This window comes from Anser anser (genome assembly GCF_964211835.1).
Source record: "Anser anser genome assembly, chromosome: 2".
NCBI classification, from domain to species: domain Eukaryota; kingdom Metazoa; phylum Chordata; class Aves; order Anseriformes; family Anatidae; genus Anser; species Anser anser.
In genome coordinates this window covers 64,383,164-64,397,717 of record NC_139721.1, presented here as the reverse complement: position 1 = coordinate 64,397,717, position 14,554 = coordinate 64,383,164, and the positions used below count along the sequence as shown (strand labels likewise).

The 14,554-nt window shown below is 41.1% G+C and overlaps 1 protein-coding gene across 9 annotated transcripts in view; it reads right to left on the bottom strand.

The window, feature by feature from the left end:
* The window catches only part of INVS (inversin), a 99,902-nt gene that overhangs the window by 1,009 nt on the left and 84,339 nt on the right, over positions 1-14,554 (bottom strand). For all 9 annotated transcript variants that reach the window (XM_083822735.1, XM_083822737.1, XM_083822738.1 and 6 more), the window contains 4 exons: positions 13,215-13,516; positions 10,025-10,829; positions 3,799-4,028; positions 2,694-2,774 (listed from right to left, as the gene is read on the bottom strand). In XM_083822735.1, coding sequence (XP_083678861.1) covers positions 2,694-2,774; positions 3,799-4,028; positions 10,025-10,829; positions 13,215-13,516 — 1,418 coding nt within the window. The remainder of the gene's footprint in view (positions 1-2,693; positions 2,775-3,798; positions 4,029-10,024; positions 10,830-13,214; positions 13,517-14,554) is intronic.

Genomic DNA, 14,554 nt, shown 5'->3' with positions numbered 1-14,554 from the left:
TTTTGATGAATAACTCCAGCTGAGAAAAAAGTTTTAAGTTACACTGGGTTCTGCATTTCACAAAGAACCTACCAGGAAACAAATGTGCCTTGTTCCTCACAGATCACTGTTGATTTATCTGTAAAAAGAGCTCTTTCTCTGGCACTCAGTACAACTTAAACATGACCGTGTGTGTTTAATGCAGGCATAATAATGGAGCTTAATTTAGGATTTACCCTCATGAGAGTTTTGAGGCTGAGGGTTCAGTCACTAATTAAGGCTCTTGGCTGAGTTTGCTGAAGAGCAGCAAGAGATTTTGTTTTGCAATATTTCTGTCCTCTAACAACAGGTGCTGGGTTGTTTCTGGAAGATACGGGAAGCTAGTCCAGGGTTAAAGCAAGCGCTCCCTGAATTACTAGAAAGTAAAAAGGAGCATCAGCTGCCCATTCTCTGCAGTTTTGAGTCTGGCTTAACATCAGGACTCATTCAATGTTTTCATTTAGTGTAATGTGCTACAAGCAGTGTGTATTCCTTTCCCAGATTTGTAGAGATTGGATGCAAACATTCTTTCTAATGCCAATAATTCAAAAAATCTCCTTTACAATTTCATGAACACTTTTGGTATTGACAGTGATACAAAAAAGTGGGCCTATCTTTCTGGCCTGCTGCAGAAAGCTTCTTTAGATGTCCTTTACTGAATTGACAAAAAATATCTATATTAAAAAAAAAAAAACTTTAAATTATACCACAAAGGCACTATTTTTCCAGTCATCAAGAACAGTTTTGTATTTTTCTTAACATCTACCCGTTGTCTGTACATCCCATTACACGCTCACTCCTTTTCTACCTGTCATCCCTTCCTCTCTCCCCCTGCTCCCTACTTATTTGTGTATTTCCTTTCACTGCCTTCTGTCTGTCCACCCCAAAGTGTTTGGTCTGCTTATGCCAAGAAGTTAAATGAGTTTGGTGTCAGTCTCCTGTTAGAGATTTGTCACTGCGTGCTTTTTCCAGTAGCTATATGAACGTGAAAACTAGGGCTGATAGTCAGTCTTCACCTTCCCCGCTGCACCTTCTGCAAGAGACGACTCAAACTGAACAGTCCATGCTGACCTACTCCAGGCACCTACGTCAGAAGTAGAGTATCTGGCATTAGCCACTGACAGCTCTGAACTTTTCCAACAAACGTAATGTTGTCATGCACGAAGGCAGCCAGATGAAAAACATGTTATTGTCTTTAAGTAAGGGCTAAAGTTCCCCCAGCTCCTATTAGGTGAATAAAAGTAGGTAATGTTCTGCAGGAACTGGGCAACGTTCCTATCACTATCCTAGTCGTCACCAAGTTATGAAAGTAAAGGACACGCGAGCCTCAGAAGAAAGCCTTTTTATAGCAGTAGACAGGGGGATCTGTTGTCCTAGAAAGTTAAACGAAAAGAAGCATTATTTGCTGAAGCTCTTTTAACATTTAGATTGGGGGCTGTATGAAGAGGTGGCAATCAAACACCTGTCTGGTTGGGCCTCTTAATTAAAGCAGTTATTTCAAACAGTGGAAGAAGAAAAAGCCTTGGTGTCTCACAGTGTGGCAGAGATGACAAACCGAAGGCTAGGTCTACCGGTGGATTGCCTTTTGACTTCAGCATTTTGTAAACTAGTAGGAAAATGTATTTTACTTTCCTATGCAAAGTGTGTGAACCACTGTCTCCTTGAGCCATTTGCTTTTTCTGTCGGTCTGTGGCTTGGCTCTGAACTGCAGGTGGTGCAAAATTCTCAAAACAGGCACCTACCAAAGGAGTACTCTTAGGAGAGGCAACCATGACTTCCTATTTAACTTATCTGTCAAGCTACTGCCCCATGCATAAAGCTTCCAGCCTTTAGTGACCTCGATAATATTTCTACAGGTTGTGTTTTTGGATACTATTCTATACTACATGTTGTAGCCCCATCTCTGCCGCCATGTCTTGACAGTCCCAGTCATGCCAACTTTCAAGTACTTGTCTGGCGACCCTACTGCCCCGGTGCCCGTTCCATAGATAAAATTTCAGTTACAAACACAACTGAGGCTCTCCCAAGAAGACCTAGTAATGACTTCTTACGTGGTTTCTGTGCTAAGCAGCAGATAAATGCATGCTTTCTCCTTAAAATTCACTGCATATAAAAAGAATCTATGAAATAATTGAGGCCCAGTGCACAGGACAGGAACTCCATTGAGGCACTTTAGTAGAAATGTTAGAGATTAGATGACTAACTTTGGATTTTCAAATTTTACCCATGAACTAAAGCATGTATTTCTAACAAACACGTATGTGAATTCTTGGTACGTGCAGAAACCCACTACCTTTACTTCCATAGGGCTAGCAAATATTTGTGCTGATGAACCAGTGCCATAAGCATCTGTAAGCGCTTTCAACCACAGCTGAGTGGCTTATTACTGTACAAATCCATGATATTAAGCTCTTCCCTTGCCCAATCAAAACAGGCTTTCATATAAATGATTCAATATAAGGATAAAAGCACGGTGCTCAAGTCCAAAAGTAGCGAAAGAACATTCAATCACAACAGGTTGGCAGCAGTTACGTGTCTTGATATGAGATAACCAGCTCTTGAACAGTTTGGTTTTTTTTTCTTTTCTAAGATGACCCCAATCACATATATATAAATAAATAAACATTAAAGTCATTTGCTATGTTCCTAGTATTGTTAAAGTGTATATGTCTTACCTGAGACCAGAGGCACATCGGAGAGTTTCAGCTTAGAGGAAGGTCTTGCTGGCTGACACACTTTGCCTTCCTGAGAACGTCCTTTAATAAACAACAAGAACAGCTCTATGTTTATTCCTATAAAGACGGGGTTATGTATAGCTATAAATTATTTAAAGAGGCTACAGCATTATTTTATCCTAAAAAAATGCTCTCATTCATCAGTGAGGATACGTGTGAGACATTTTGCATTACAGCAAATTGTTACAACCTCAACAGAACTTTAAGCAAACTTTGAAAGTCTTGCACTATATATGTATACTATGTATATATAGTATAGTATATAACAGAAGGAACATTAAGTGATACCTTTTTTTTTTTTTTTTTATTTTTTTGATCATTTTTGGCTATCTAAGCTATAGAGCCATAACAGAAGTGACTTACCACCTGTTATAGTACATATAGCTAGCATGTCATTACTCCATCAGTGATCCACCCTACAAAGGAACCTGAGTTGCTTTTCCTCTATTGTTTCCTCAGGATGCTTTCTTCTGCACTGCATATTCAGGCATACTGCATAGCACTGCAGTGTTATAAAAGATGATTTTTGGCCTTCCAATAAAAATTGGCTGTCTTCAGACAAAGCAGTTATTAACACTGAACATGACCACATTCTTCAAACTGAAGTATTTAAAAAACAACAATAATCAAAATACCATAGAAGTTTAAAATAACGTTTGGAAGGTTCATCTGCGTTCCATATAGCTAGCCACGGTGCATCGATACAGCCAGTTATCCCCAGTGTCACTGCTCTGTTCTCTCTCCGCATTTATATACGTGAGCAGCTCTGGCAACAGAACTATCTGGTTGCTCAAGACCTGTGCTGGAATAGTGACACGGTGATTCACACGGCCTTAGAAGAAACCATGTTAAATCACAGAGGTGTTTTTTTTAACCAGAAACAGAACTACCCATAGCACCTGAGACTCAAACTCATTGTTACAAATAGTTTAAATCCCTAACGATTAGGTAAGAAGCGTATAGAAGAATTCAAAACATAGGGAACACTTTATAACTTATAAAAATAAAAATGTAGTTATTTAAAATACAGTGAAAGCAAAATTACCATATATCTGCTTGAGGATGGACTGCTTGCTAGTTTTTATGGCTGAGCTGGTTCTGTTCACGGATTTCAGATTTTTACATGAAGGAACTGACTTCAGAGGGCTATGGTTCAGCTGTTTCTTCCAGGCAACCTGAATGAGGAAGGCAGCTGCCTCTTGTCTCCATTTGTCTTCATCTTTGCACTGCCGCTTAGCACTGAGAAGCCGAAACAACTCCTGTCGTAGATGGTAACTAGAGAGCAGAAAAGAGAAGAGCACTTGTTTTAGGTGACCTGTTTTAACTTCGGTGCTTTCCATGCATCAGTTCACACGGGGGATTACACGAGTAACTGGGGAAACAGAACTCCCACTGATGTGCCAAGTCACTCGGATGAGAAATGTTTGCTCAGAAGAAAAAGTAGGAACTGGGTTCAATTCTAGAGGCATCCCTTGCTTCACACAGCTAATAAAGACCTGGCGTTATGGGTATCAGAAGTTACGGTTCTGCAACACAATACAAAGAAAATCTGGAGGAGAGAAAATCTATAAATATTTATGATGTAGCACTATAATCAATACTATTTTCTCATTTTCTCTGTATTCACAAAATAACATCGCATTTTTGACTGCGCTTTGCCACTTTGTATTCCGGGTAAATCGATGCAAGAGAAGCCAAGTCTACCTGCACATCTCTACAGAAATCTGTGCCGGTTTCCTTATGGTCTCCAAAGATGCTCCCCCCTGCCCTGTTCGTAGTGAGCTTCTTGCTTTTCTCCCCTTCCCTTCAGCACCTCCCCAGCTCCTAACCTCTTGCGTGTGGTCACAGTCCTGTGCCAAGTGGTGACCGCAGATTATCCGTCCTTCCCCCTGGAGTGCCTGATGGCCCCAGCAAAAGAGGAGGTCCCTTATTTTATTTATTTTTTGGTCTTGGATCAGATAGAAGCATTCAATCGGATATTGGCATTTCACACTCACAAGTCAATTAAGTGGCCTAGCAATTAACTCTGAATCTTCCCAGCACAAACCTGTCGCAAATGAGCATTGAGTAACACTTGTAAAATATTAATTATAAGTGCTTGGTAAGCGGCCAAAACGCATTGATCAGCTTCCCCGCTGGCATCCAAAAAGGCCTCGGTGAAGGGAGGGAGGAAGGAGGGAGAAGGAGGGGATTTTGTTCTGCTGCTCCATCTGCAACAAGTCCTAAATTAAAACGAGAGACAACACAACCAGACGCAAACTGTTTCAATGTACGTTATGATCCGATGAACTACGGTATTCAGAACCAGCCGCCGTATGTAGGAAATGAGGATACAAAAGCACACCGGCATGCCAAAAGGATATGAGATGCTCGCTTACAGCCCTAATAACTTTAAACTTTCAACAAGCTTTGTAAATTACCTCTGTGAAATTTGCTGCCTAAGAAAAAAAACACGTATTTAGTCTTAATTCAGTGGAGCTTCAGAATCCAGGCGTGTGCTGGTACGCAGCTCGTTAAAGTAGGTACCAAACGTGGGGAGCAACCACGCCGTGCCAGTAGGTGCCTGCGCTGCCCACAGGATGTAAAGCACTGCCTGACTCCAGGACAGGAGCATTAATGAGAGACAGAAGAAGAAATGCTCCAGTTTTGTTAACTAAGACGTCACTTTGAACTTTTCAGTGGGGTAAGAGGAAGAGCAAGTGAGGGGAGCGTGACGACGACTGCGCCTTGCTAGCATAACTTGTGCTAAGGGTGGGCCATGTGAGCCCCCCGGCAGGAAAAACAGGAGGGGAACTGTTTCAGGCGTGAGCAGGACAGAGCAGCACGCTGCTTTCTGCGGGCGTTCGGTAATTACTGCCAGAAGCCTGTGCTGGTGCATGAAACGAACCATTCACAGGCGCTCCACCTTTGCACCCAGCCATGATTCAATGTTTGTAGAAAGTTTCTGGTAGCTTTTAACAACGAGAAAACAACCGCGAGGCTCTGAAACGCAGAAGATGTAGGCAGGTATCTTTACAGTGAGCGTGCGTTTTTTTAAATGAAGCTCCTCCTGTAGCAGATTGCTCTGACTCTAGGGAGGAAAAGCAGAACGGGACCAAGTTTGGTGCACTATGAAATACCCACTACTTAGTCAACAAAGATAATGCACATAAAAGAAAGGTGGGATATATGTGCAGAATGACACAGCTGGCAAGTGGTGCTCAGGTTCAGTGTTAGAGGGGCTTGAACACAAAGATACTGCCGGTAAGGTGTGCGTGTAGCAATAACAGGCTGAAAACCCTTGAGTCCAGCAGGAGCCCAGCTGTAGCAGCAACCAAATCGCTTCCAGCTTTTGTCAACTCACTGCGGGCCGCGGAGAAGGGAACAGGCCCCAGTGCCCCCGAGGAGAGAGCGAGGCAGACACGGGATCCGCAAGCCTCAGCGAGCAGGAAGAGCACTTAACCTTTGGCAAGCCCCACACCTTGACATTCACTCTGGAGGACTGCATTTACGAGGTTTGCGGACACTGGGAATTGAAACATTTTCCTGCGAAAGGGAAGTTTGGCACGCTTTAGGGGATCGGCGCCATTGTGCTGTAGCTCACAGTGGCTTTCAGTGCACTTCCAGTAAGAAAATCACCACTGCAGAATTTGCAGAGGAGTGAGACACGCGCATGTAACCCTCACTTAGAGAAATACCAGGACTCGAGCACATTTTTCTACATGTCATTAACGTACAGTTCTCTGGCTGCCTACAAGTGCAGGCTGTTTACCAGCGCAAGCCTGGACTCAGAGACAAATAGGGGTGACCCTCTGACTTGGGACCCACATCCTAAACTGAAATACGAACCCTCTTTTTGGGAGGATGTGTATGGTCTGTGCTTCAAAGCAAGAGGCAGAGCTTTTCTATTTTTGAAAATAAGCATTACTGCTGGGGTAATAGCATGGAAACGGGGAGCAGAAAATCTGGTCTGATTTCACAGCCCCCACCATCCACGTGGGTTTCAGGACAGTTGGATAAATAAGCTCATGTTGAGCTTGAGCCGTAAGCAGAAGAGATGGCTGGGCTCATGGACCTGAGAGAGAAGGTAGGAGGGAAGCACGACTTCTCTTGGCAGCTCAGTGCCTCAGCATTGCTGCCCCCTGAACTGCCCCGTGTTCAGTCGAAACAGCCACCGAAATTAATGCATCGTGGTGTTGCTGCAAACTTTGAGCCCCATCAAACCTCTAGCAACAATAAATTTTGTGCAGATGTAAGAAATGAGAGCGAAGGAGGGGCAAACGTAGCCTCTCTTGTAATCTTGCAGGATTTATGATACTCATTAATGTTCTATATTGTGTCTGTGAGTTTTGTAGATGCTACAAATATATTTATTTGTCTTCATTACTTCTTTAAATAGCAAATTATTAAACAATCTTTAATCCCCACACTTCCCACAGTCTTTTAAGTAAGTGAATAACCACCTCGTGCCAAGAGACCAGTCTGTGGATGAACCTCCACACACTTGCAGTTCAGGTAACACATCACCATGGTTTTACAGGTGGGTATTTTGGAAAGGTCTATCCAAAATCCTCAGATAATCAAAAATTTAAATGGAATGCAAAGATTTCTGCAGAGGTAAGCCAGCTCGACACATGGCTTCAGATCCTGATCCTTGAGAGGTGATTTGCACAAGTGCTCAGTGTGTATCTTTACACTTCGACTGAAAGCTGTATCGGGCACCTACTGCTTTGTAAGGACTTCGGTTTGCTGTTGACTGAAAACAGCGTAGCCTTCAGAAGTAATAGTATCATGCACGGATGTACTCCCCTAACCTAATCCTGACTTCCTTTACTTTTTGGTATCCAAAAGGATCTGGAAGCAAGACAAGAATTCAGGTTTCAAAGTAGAAGAGAAGTTAAAGGACAAGTAGAAGATTTGGGAAAATTTGGGAAGCAAGGAGGCATTTACACAGCCTCTAGTTAGCAGCAAAGGGAGCTGATGGCAGAAGTGGTGGGAAAAAAAAGGAGAGCTTTGACTTGCAGATGTGTGTGGGTATAAGGAGTACGTCATAAATAGCAAACAGAGACCAAAGATGCGAGAAGTACAGAACTACTGTGTACAGTGACACTGTATTAAAAAGTCAGAATTTTCACCCCTCAAAAAGGCTCAAAATGAATTAAAAATAACATGTTCCCAAATGTTAACATTCCTCTGGAATAGGAGTGTACTTACAAAAGCCAATGTCACTTTTGTATGCCAACAGCAGCGAAGAGATAAACTGGAATATTACTGGGCTGTAAACCCAACCTCATGCTGGGAAATACTTCGGCTAACCAATAAAAGAGCTGGAGCAAACAGAAGTATTTGTTGAGCCAACGTGAATGTTTAAATGGCCATAGTTCAATCTAGGAACAAACGAAGCACCAGCTTGGACCATGGGGCACCTGTGCTGGTACCCATCCCACCCCCACCAGCGGCCAGCATCAGCTGTCTCTGTGCTGGACAAAACTTCTCTGCACTTCCTAAGTGAACTGTAAAAAGTGCCGGGTTCCCAAAACTCCGCAAACAACAAGCTGGTGATACTTGCCTCTCGGCTACCTGGTGTCTTGTGCAATGGGGAGCACGGGTAGCACTCCCCTTGCAAAATAAGGACCATGGGATTTTTCAGGCCTGGAAACACCGCCGTACGCAGGCGGCACAACCTCGTGGTTACCCTTTCAGAGCTACGTGGTATTACACCGCCAGATCTCTTCTTTTCAAAACAGCAGGCTTGCACAGCAGCAATTCAGAACTGGTCTCGCAATTTTGGGTCATGGCCTTGTTTACCAGAGACACAAATAAATATACTGAAAAGCGCAGTCTGTAGGAGTGTAAGAGGCATGAAAAGGCATTTTGGTACTAACAGCGAGATGCCAGTATGTCTGCCTCAAGCTTGCCTGCAGGAGTAGAGAGAACATATGGATGTCAAGGGCCTGCATATAAAAAAATAAAAATATTTACAGGAGATGGGGGAGAAATGCTGAAGGCACGAAGCCTGACACCAACCTCTCCTGCAAGCAGGTGCCTCCCCATCCTTCTCTATTTAAAAGACCAGGCTAGAGTAAATTCCCCAAACCTGTTGGGCAGAACTCCTTCCCCCATGTCCCCATTTGCTATTTAGTGTGAGAGACACCAAGACCCAGGGGAAGCGAGGTCTGCCTGGCAACTCGGCATCTATTCTGCAGGCAGCTGGGCGTTAAGTCCTGCTTCTGCTGTCGAAGGAGACTTGCAGGTTTCCCTAGTATAAAGAAAGGAAGCGACTACTTTCTGAACGCTTCTAGGTATCTCCTTTTGATTCAACGTGCTTGGGACAACAATTTTTGAATCACTGCTAAACTACACCACAGGTTGTGAGAGTTAACTCTCTTAGTTTTTCTGCAACTAATGTTAAAGAGAAAATATTAAAGCATTTGTGTGATAAAAACGTGGAACTGTTAAGCTAGTGAGAGACCTGGAAAGATAAGTTATGAGTAAAAATCTGCAACTTATAGTTTTATGCATCCATATAAAAACTGAAGAAAAATTCAAAACTAGAAAATAGGAACCACCTACGTATTATATGCTGACCTACAGCTGCCACACTCCTCCTGTCAATTTTGATAAGAAATTAAACACTAAGGTGCATGTTTTATCAAGAGTGACTCTACTTCTGAGGTCAAAACTCATGCATTCATGAAAGCAGGACGATGCTGTGGGAAAGCAAATGGGGTCATCTCACTCCTTCCTGTCTGCCTCTTCTGTGCTGCAGTCATTCCTGCTGAATACTCAAGTCAGGTTCAAGTTTTGGCAATGAACTCCCTCCGAGCTTCCAAACTGTTTGTTGTTTGGTTATTGAGTTAAAAGTCAAGTCAGAATACAATTTTGGGTGTGTCAGTAAATAGTGGTGAAGGATCTGGTTGCAAAAAAATCTGCTGGAGAAAAACCACATTCCTACACGAGCAAGGTTGCTAACGAACGTGAGAGCAGTGAACTCGAGGCTTAGGCAGATCCTGATCGACGCTCTACAAAGAAATATCAATGCGTGAAATAGAAGTTTAATAACTCCTCCAATTATTAAAAGTCATCACTTACCTTGCACTTCTTACGAACTTACTAATGCAATTCTAGGCAACTGGAACACACTTCCACTTGTTTGGTGAAAGATTATTACATTCCTGATTTATCACTGGTAATGTTACAAGCAAAAGGACCCAACAAAACACATTACTGACGCCTAATGTGATTTACATCTAATTGTATCCCATCTCTAGCTACTGAAATAGCAGCCTTACCTTCTCCATGTCCTCTGTATAACTGTGGCAGCATAGTTCTTCTTCCGAAATAGCTCTTTTCTTGTTCTTTCTTTTTCTATTATCTGCATTCGAATCTCCAAAGGGATTAGTTCAATATTTGTACTTTGCCATGCGACAGAACATAATTGATCATCTGCATTCCTGGATCCAATTATGCCTGTTTTTTCCAAGTTCAAACTGTCATCAGAGGCAGAACACGCTGCTGGATTTCTTGGCACAGTTCTGGCAGATTCTGTCTCGGCAGACAATAAAGGGGAGGGCTTTTTCGCTAATTCATTATTTCCCACATTGTTAGTTTGTTCTACGGCATGCACGCTGGCATTTCTGGTGTTTACAAATACCGTTTTGGCACTCCCTGGTCTACTAGAACCAGCTGGTGAACATCTCTCATCGTTTACCTCTTTATTTCTGGATTTTTGCTGATGCCTTTTGCCCTTTGGAACAGCTTCACACTGCTTTGAATTTCTTGCAATTCCCCCAGCACAACTGATGTTGCATAAGAACACCGAATTTCCTTCACCATGGTCCCTGTTACCAGACGAAGGCTGACTTTGATCTCTTAATTTCTCCCCGGCACTAGCAGTCCTACAAGCAGAAGTATGCCTTCTGGTACCACGAGCAGAAGTACCATTTGCCTCGATGGTGTGCTCTTTGTGCTTTTCTCCACCCACTTCCGCAGCAGCTGCAACCTGATGCTTGGCTTCAACTTTTGTCACCTCTTTTGTTTTGCCACAATGGAAATGGACACAACTGGGCTTGCTTTTGATGTGTTTTTTCGATAATTCTTTAAACAGAGAAATGGAAACAAACATTCAGCATTCAGTCCCTGATCCAGAGTTTATTAGATCCAGAGTTTATTACTCTATTTTTTTCTCAATTAAATGAAAAAAAAAAAGTATAAGCAGGAAGAATCAGAAGAAGTAATGATTGCTTGGAATAGCATGGTCCCAAACTTCTTCATTTACTTACCATTCTACAAGTATCTCTCTCTCAAACACTAAATCTGAACTAGATGCCTAAAAAGGTTCAGAGAGAAAAACTGTTTCTTCACCTACCTGAATACGGTGTCTTTTCCAAAGAAACCAGCTCACCACATGGCAGAAGAATGCAGCCACGTGAGCACACCTGCTGGTTGCAGTGAGGACACCCTAACAGACCGTCATTGTTTCCAGCATTTATTTGTTAAATTTTTGCTCTATCCACCCTGCTCTACCCTGGCACACAATGTCAATGTAGCATACTGACCCAGGAAACCCAGAGCAATGGTTTTGTCAATACTTCCCTTGATACCCTAAATAAAACTCTGAAGTCCTTCCCATTTTTCCATTGTTGCAAGATTTCTTTTCCCAATTTCCACACCCAGGGCAGAAAAATAAATGAGGTGTGGTGACTGCTTTTAAACACTCTTGTGAGAATGACTTGGGAGCCAGACTGGGGTGTAAAACGGGAAATGTCCTCCTACCAGACACCTTACCTTTTACTAGGGAAACAAACAGGAGAATGAGAAATAGAACAGACTGGATGAAACGTGACAGAGAGGCTGTTAAAGGGGATGTAAGAGTGGAAAAAGCGAAAATAGAAAGCTTTGATATACTAAAATCAAAGAAAATCACCCAGGTTATCCAAATCCTGGTAAAACCATCCTATATTTGCCCTCACTGTAATACTTTTGTGATACTCTCGTCTGGTTAGCAGAATATGGCAGATTAGCAGTTTATACAGAAGAAACTCAGGATTATCATCAATGATGTCTCTGACAGAGAAGATTTATCATGGTGACAGGTCAATATGGGCTGAGAGGCTACTCTAACTTGCACAGGATTGTCATATGGGTAAATAGTCCTGTCTGTTATAGGACAGGAAGAAAAAAGATCTATAATATAATCTATTTTAATCGAGTATTACTTTAATTAATTATTTTTTAGATCTACGTTAGTCTTTTTTCTCATCTTCCAGAATGCAGAAGGAAATTCCCTCTCTCTTATTACAACAGGGGAACAGACGATTTTGAAAGTGTGCTACTGCAATTTAAAAAAAATGTGCCTTTTGATGCCAAGATTTCTGGGGCACAATTCCACTCCCAGTGAAGCCAAGTACAAAATTACCAGTGCCATCAATAAAAACAGCAAAGAGCTGACATTCAGTTCACATGTATGAAATTTCCATCACTGTCACATCAGTTTGATATCTCAAATAGTTACTTTTTACAGATGTGAGAAAAAAGAACAGAGTCTTTGAAAAATGGGCTTTGTCATTCTTAACTCACCAGAAGCTACTACCTGGTTTGTAAGTATGGCGCTTAGAATGCTTTTTTATTTCAACCATAAACCATTTTTGTTATTAGAGCAGCATGTGCAAAGCAATCTGAACAACTGGGGAAAAGACAGGAGAACATCACTTAAGTATTCTAGATCACCTTTTCACGTTAAAATAAACTTTCTTAGATAGCTGCAAAGAAGCAATATCAAGTATGGAACTCAAAAAATAACTTTGCTGCTGCTACTAGAATCAATGCAACTCAACAGCTGCAATAACACACGTAGGAGATAACATATACAGAAAAGAGGATTTCTGAGTGGAGAACAGATCAGAATAGAGCCACCAGTTAAACTATAGTTTTTACATACTGTTAGCAGGTGCAAAAAAACTGTTTGCAACTGCTGAAAATCTTTCTGAAGTGACAGCTCACAGGATTTAAATTTATGTTTAATTCCAGTAAAACTTCCAATGAAGTCCATCTAAGTTTTGGTCACATGAGGATTAATTAAAAAACCTCATGAGAACTGATCAAAGGACTTCATGAGTTGATCCCGTGTCAACTTTCCTAGCATCACTCCAATAACAAAAAGAAAAAGTATTTGTGTAAACATGGCATATGTAAATATTTCAAACACAGGTATTTTGCATTGGGCAAGAGAGGGTCTTAATAACTGAAAGGTAAATTGTTTTCAATATAGAAGAAGTAGATATGTTATCGTGCACATCAGTATTTTTGACTACCTAAGTTGACAGAGCACACGCAAACAAGAATCTGTATCTAACTCTATCCCATATGAATTGCTTAAATAATGAAAGAACAAGAAATGACAGAGTAAAACAGGTCCTACATATGAATTTCCCCAGACGCGGACAAAAAGAATAATCAGACCGAATAAAAATTATTACAAACCTTGCCTGATTTTATGACCATCACTCTGAGGCTCTGAAGATGGGCAAGTCTCCTTTGGTGTCCCTTTGCTGTGACAAGCTTTAAGTGAACCTCTACTGTTTCTCCCTGGTTGAATTTGGGAAGCACTGAGAGAGAGAGGTCTCTTACTCTGTATATCAGGTTGTTTGTTAGGCAGCTGCAGGATGCTGGTTGTTTTCTCTCGATTCACCGGATTCTGTTGTACTCGAAACTTACTTTGTTCCATGCTCTGCATTCCTTTCTGCAGATTGGCTTCTTTTCTCTTACTTTCTTCTTCACGTTTCCTGTAATTATAGTAAATACCATAAGAATTCCAAAGACAAAATTTTGGGAGCATGTATCTAACTTGAACACATTCATCTCTAGAAACCTGACACTGACAAAACAAAATCTTGACTATGACATCTTTTTTTGTGAGAAAGGACGACCTATTATATTGAAGGGTCTTAGCTTGATCCAAAATAGCAACTAACTTGCAGCTACAGCTTAATGAAGGTTAAGTCCTTAGAAGCCAGCTTCCCATTCACTTTGCAGCAGTAAAAACTGATTTTAAAACACCCCCTAATTTAAAACTATGTAACTTAGGCTTTTTTTTTTTTTAATGCAGATACAAAAATGAAAAGCATAGTTTCTCTTCACATTAGTTTTCTTTTTAAATCCAAGGAAAAAAGAAGTACCAGTGGAAGGATTTGAAAAAGGTGTCAGAAAACAAGAAACATGATACTAATAAGAATGCTTTGAATTAGTAATGAACCATGCTTTAATATAAATAGTAATGCAATGCATTGTATTTATTTGAAAATCAGAAAACTTCATAAAAGACATGTCATCTGTTTGAAAATTATTCTTCTTATTTACCTATGTAATACCTAATACAGACAATTACCAACCAACTGCAAATTAGCTATAGGGCTAACTTGCTGGTATATACTTGGCACTGGTAGATAATTAAAGAATTTATTTTTAAATAAACTTTATCTAGTGGGTGGCATCCCTGCCCTTGGTAGGGGTGTTGGAATTAGATGTTCTTAAGGTCCCTTCCAACCCAAACTGTTCTGTGACTCTGTGATTTTACATAAATGGATTACACATTATACAAATGATAAATATTGAAAACATGAGATGGGAATTAAAAACTTGCGTGCACATATTTTGCCATTACGATCATTATATTTGGTTTCTGAAAATGAAAAAAGTCACGTATCTCTTAAATAGCGCAGATATAAAAGAATTTTGGACAAGGTTATGAAAGGTACATCTGTTCAATAAAATTTTGCAGCCTATTTTGAAATACAATGAAACGTCATTACACTTTACCTTTT